Raw genomic sequence first — 5,321 nt, forward strand, 5'->3', positions numbered from 1 at the left:
TGCCATCTTGTTAAAGGAAGCTACAACAGAACATTATCAAGCTTTTCTACATTCCTTCAAGATTACAATTGGCTGACATATTCACAAAGCCCCTTGGTTCATTACATTTTCATCATACTCTTCGCAACATCTTGGGTGTTGGAGTATAGCTTCACACATTGAGAATATGAAGAAGTTAAAGTCAATAGAAGAAAAAGTCAAAGTAGAGAAAGCATAGAAGAAGAATTAATTTCTTTTATTGTGTTATTAAGTTCCTATTGTAGTATAAATACAGTTTAACAATTGTAAATATTGAATTCAATCCATTCAGTCGATTACACAGATTTCATTTTCTCTCCTTCTTTTCACTCCCTCTCTGCCTTCGCCGAGTTCTCAATTGGGTTTTTCATCAAGTTCTTGACAGATAGGATGATGAATCCATTGGGAGTGTTGTTCAATTCTAGGAGAAATTTAGGCTATTCAGCTATATTCCTTGTACTTTTGTTGGGAATAAAAAGTAACCATGATAAGGATGGGGCCCTCAGAGATGAAGAGTTGAATGATTTTTGAGTTTCTTTTCTTTTCCGCTTATTTGCAGCTCTTCACTCTCTTTTGTGCAGAGTGTGGAGTTGGTAAATGAAGCCATTGAGTATCTAAGAAGAATCTTTGAATCGATTGCCAGTGATCATGTATTTTTTTTTATGTACTCTCTGAGTTTCTTCATTTCCAAGTTTGTTAATTATGTTATCATATAATCTTCTGCAATCAGTATTTATTGTGGTAGCCATAGTTTATTTAAATTGTAAGGTTAAGCATTCTTCCCATTGTGCAGGCATGTGACTTTAAGTGGTTTAGTGATGGTGGTTAGGCTGCAAATCTATTTTGTATTTCTAACCCAATCATTTGTGTCTAAACTTGTCTTTGGTTTTTTAGAATCATGCATGGTATCAACCGAATCATCTTCATCTTTAGTTAATGAATTTGTGATGGAATCACCAACTTGTTGGCGTGGTTTGAAAACACCACCAAATGTTCATACTGTGTGTAGGGAGAAACGATATGTGAATTCTTCGTATGAGTAGATATATTTAATTTGTTAGAGGAGAACATTCGTGTAAGAGAGAATGTGCTTTGGAAGACGTGGGATGACATATTGTTGTGTGAGTATGAAGTTTTGAAAAAGGGAAGATCAGGTGTGTGTGTGTGTGTGTGTGAGAGAGAGAGAGAGAGAGAGAGAGAGAGAGAGAGACAGAAATCTTGAAAAGCAAAAAGCAAGAATTATTGTATTTATACTGGGTTGTCACATTCGTAATAGTGTGTGCTTGATTCGGATAATGTAAATAGCATGTTGTATGGAGTAGATGCTTTTTGAATGGATCAATTGCAATGGTGCTTCCTTACGCTTTACAAAATGGGGTATCTGTATGTATGGATCAATTGTGTGTATGAAAACGTTTCTTCCTTACATTAACTTGCTGGTATGGAGTGTGTATATTAACTTGTTTGTGAAATGTTGGTATTGACCTTGCAAGTAACTTATTGGAATTGTTGTTGGTCTATCAAATACAGAAAAATTTGTATGGGTCCGGTCAACAAGTTGGCAATGAAAGCTCATGTAATTAACCTACTAACATGTACATACGAAGTTGAATTAAAGAAATTCTTGTTGGAACACAAAATCTCCGGCTAAACCAAATAGTCAAACTTCATATAAAGTTGTTATATTCATCACAGTATGAATTTCAAGGTATACATGGATCATGCTACCAATGCCCCTAGTCTACATACAACAGCACATCTCCACAAACTACACAATAGAATCTCCAAGAGGAACAAAATTACAACACACCATCTCCAGAACACATAAACTGGATACACACAATGCCCCTAGCCTACAATCTACATCTCCACAACTGTCCAAAGAAAATGCACTAAAAATTCCCCTCATAGGGTCACCCCTAGCACCTCAGGGCATACTGAGTATGACTTTGCAAAATCGATCTCTATGGAGTTACATAGCATCAATATGGTCACATATCTGAAAGAAAACAAAACATATTTAATAATAGGCATTCCTTATTGGAAAAAAAAAAAAAACTCAAGGACAGTTAACCAAATAACAAGATCTGAAGTACTCCTCATTTCCTAATAGTCTTGATTGTGTGACAATGTCGTTTTGGGTTCCAACACCAACCTCCTCATCAGTAGTGCCAAGTCCAGATCCCGTGATGTCACCTAATTTTGATTCCTCATCAAATATTTTCTTGTAAGCCTAAATTCCATAAAAACAATAGACATATTAGTGTGAAAGGAATACTGACTAAAATAGGCAGGTCACAATAATATAGGTAGCCTATCTCATGGCGAAATTGATGTAGAAGAATCAGTGATACGCTAAAGAAACTATTAGGTGAAATGAAATTGCTCTAGTTGCAGGATGAAGCCTTGTTCAGGAAAGGATCATGATATAGTGAAGCTCTAGAAGTTACAACAAATAAATGGGTTCATACCGCTACAAGTATTGCTTATCAGTTTTCTTTTATAGGTAAAATAAAGTATTGCCCACTTTTTTGAGAATCATCAAAAGTTATATATATAAATAGAGATAACACATTATAAGTCATCCGAATAGCATACTTAGGAACACCCAGCAAGGGCTTCCAACAACAATATCTGCCCATTACAAGCCGGTCCTCACTTCCCCTTCTCTCATATCCTTTTTTCACTAATTTATGGATTCTTTTGTACTCACTAATTCAATTTGATTGTCAGCACCAGGAAATAAATTAAACATAATCTTCTCAGTGTACAAAAATCATACTAGTGTCAGCCTATCAATAAACAAGAGACGATCACAAAGCATAAAGTATCCATAACCTTGGCCATTAATCATAATTGGAGAATCAAGGAATGGCTCCAAAACATTTAAAAGAGATATTCCAGATAAATTCACCAGTTGGATAAACATATATTTGCCACCCAAAGCAATATATAAAAAAAAATAAGCGAGATAATGCTAGACATTAAGAACTTCGGAGATTAGATGGGTATTTTTTCTCATGCTAAAAATATATCAGGGCAAGTTTTGTGCTCATAAGACTGCATTTCTTTAGTAAATAAAAAATTACTTTTAAAAAATATTAGAGCTAGCTAGGAATGAATGAGACAAACAAATTGATAAGGATGATGAACAGAGTTCAAACCTTTCTAACCCAAACTCCACACAGTCTCAAACTATTTGGTCGGCTGCCTACAAGCTTGGAAAAGTATTCCAGCTCAGCAATGAGAGACATAATCAATGTAATTGTAATATCATCACTTGGCTAATAGCTCTAAACAGAACAAAAAGCAGAAGATATTTTTGGCTCTTATACAATTATACTTGCCGCTTCTACGAATTTAAAATAAAATAGTCAGTATTTAAGCCATCTCCATCAAGAGTAGGTCAAATAACTTCCAAAACTACTGCATGTAGTTAAATTTTCTTCCATTAGTTTCTATACTATTCATTTCAAAGCTCTTTTTTTTGTTTGTTTGATAAAAGTACTGATCTCATTAATCATAATTGTCACTTACATCGACTCAATATGAAGCAAGTGATATAGTTATAGCATTTCTTTGGTGACTATAGATAAAATACATGATGGGCATGTTTCAAGGTCATAGGTATCCTCTGTGCATTCAAGAGAAGTTTTTGCTAGGTGATGTGCTGCCATATTAGCTTCTCGGTATGCATGTGCCACTGACCAAAAAGCATAAGAATTAAGTATCTCCCTTGCATCTTCTACGAGGCATCCACCCAAGCTCCAGTTCTGGGTGTAATGTTTTAGTAAATCCACCTCTTGCTTTGAATCACCCTATAGACATAAATGTGTTAGGCCAAGCTCTTTGCAAAAAACTGCTGCTAAAAGTAGGCCATTGGCTTCAGCATCAAAAGGAATTCCTTTGAGGGTTCTGTTTGCACGCAAACCTCCAATAACCAGTCCATGATGATCTCTGATGAGAACTCCAATTCCAATTCTCTCTTCCTTTGAATTTACAGCCGCATCCTAGTTAACCTTAAAAGATCGCACATCAGGTTTTTACCACCTTGGAATCCCTACAGGAGCTGTGAGCTTAACTTCTAGATCCTCTGTGAGAGCTTCCCTGTATGATACTAGTTCTGCCTTGGCATGTTGGTGGACAGGAGTTGGGTGTTTGAACTCTTTGCCATGGATAACATTATTCCTTCTAGACCATATGCCCCTCATAGTGACTGCCACCTCATCAAGTTCCTCTGAACTGAGGATCTCTATGAGTCTTGACCAGATATCAAAGATCAAGTCACTTTGAAAAGATAGCTTTTGCACTTTCATCACTCCCTGACCCCACACATCCTTAGCAGCAATACAGCCCCATAAAACATGTCCAGGTGTTTCTGGCTCCTGCTTACAGACCAGACATGAGCTATGTTCTACAACTTCTCTTCTCCTCATATTTGCTAATAATGGAAGGGCCTCGTTGCATGCTCTCCATAAAAACATCTTGGTAGCAGCGGTTACTCTTAGCTTCCAAATGGTCTTCCAAGCTTGTTTTTCCTTAGCTTTGACTGAGGTCTCCCCTTCTAGATCACATTCCAACTCTTTGCTGAGGTGATATCTACTTTTGACAGTGTATATACCATTTGTAGTAAATTGCCAAACTAGCTTGTCTTCTCTCTCCCCTGGGCTAATTGATATCACCTCTGATGTCATCTAATTCCTACTGGGAGAAAAGTTCTATTTCAAAGCTCTAGCTGAGGGATCGCTATCTGAAATTCAGAAGAAAAAAAAAATCTAGGATACTTTCCTTTAATTTCAAAGCTTTTGAATTTTTCAAAGCATGTTATTCTATATTTTTCACTCAGATTATGTACATTTCAAATGGCACGCAGCCCATAAAGTGCCAAATTGGGTCTAATACCTTTCTCAGCCTCAAAGTCTGTCTTTTGGCCACCGAAAAACGAACTCCCATCTTAATCCCAAGAGTAACCAAATTATAGAGAGGCAGAACATACCCAGAAGAGCAGAGGAAGAAAGGCAGTGTAAAAGGGCACATACACAACACAAGACAACCCAGAGAACAGAGCAGAGAAGGGGCGACGGTGCTGGGCAAAGGGAGCCACGAGGCTGGGCAGAGGGAGGGGCGTATCTAGTCTTTATATTATTCTCTCTTCATGATTTGTTTACATGATATTTAATCATTGGAAATTATTTATTTATTTTTATACTAATAATTTGATATCTAGTAAGGAAACTTATGTTATAATTAGGACTCTTTAGATTTTGTTGAAAATAATTAATTGGCCAAGTTTCTTTAGATCA

General features: G+C 36.5%; 1 protein-coding gene across 1 annotated transcript; it reads right to left on the minus strand.

The window, feature by feature from the left end:
* Positions 1-2,077: 2,077 nt before the first annotated feature.
* Positions 2,078-4,712, minus strand: LOC118348156. Its single transcript, XM_035689147.1, has 3 exons — positions 4,083-4,712; positions 3,879-4,028; positions 2,078-2,251 (listed from the first exon to the last, which is right to left on the minus strand). Exons 1-3 carry the CDS (start codon positions 4,710-4,712, stop codon positions 2,078-2,080), a joined length of 954 nt encoding a protein of 317 aa, XP_035545040.1.
* Positions 4,713-5,321: the final 609 nt, after the last annotated feature.

Source organism: Juglans regia, chromosome 4 (assembly GCF_001411555.2).
Source record: "Juglans regia cultivar Chandler chromosome 4, Walnut 2.0, whole genome shotgun sequence".
In the NCBI taxonomy this organism is placed as follows: Eukaryota; Viridiplantae; Streptophyta; class Magnoliopsida; order Fagales; family Juglandaceae; genus Juglans; species Juglans regia.

Excerpts from the sequence above, each read along its gene's own strand:
- LOC118348156 (XM_035689147.1), bottom strand. The coding sequence starts at position 4,712 with ATGACATCAGAGGTGATATCAATTAGCCCAGGGGAGAGAGAAGACAAG. Across the intron at positions 4,029-4,082 it reads AAGTTAAGCTCACAGCTCCT|GATGCGGCTGTAAATTCAAA; the intron begins GTAGGGATTCCA and ends AAGGTTAACTAG. Across the intron at positions 2,252-3,878 it reads ATGGCCTACTTTTAGCAGCA|GCTTACAAGAAAATATTTGA; the intron begins GTTTTTTGCAAA and ends TATGGAATTTAG.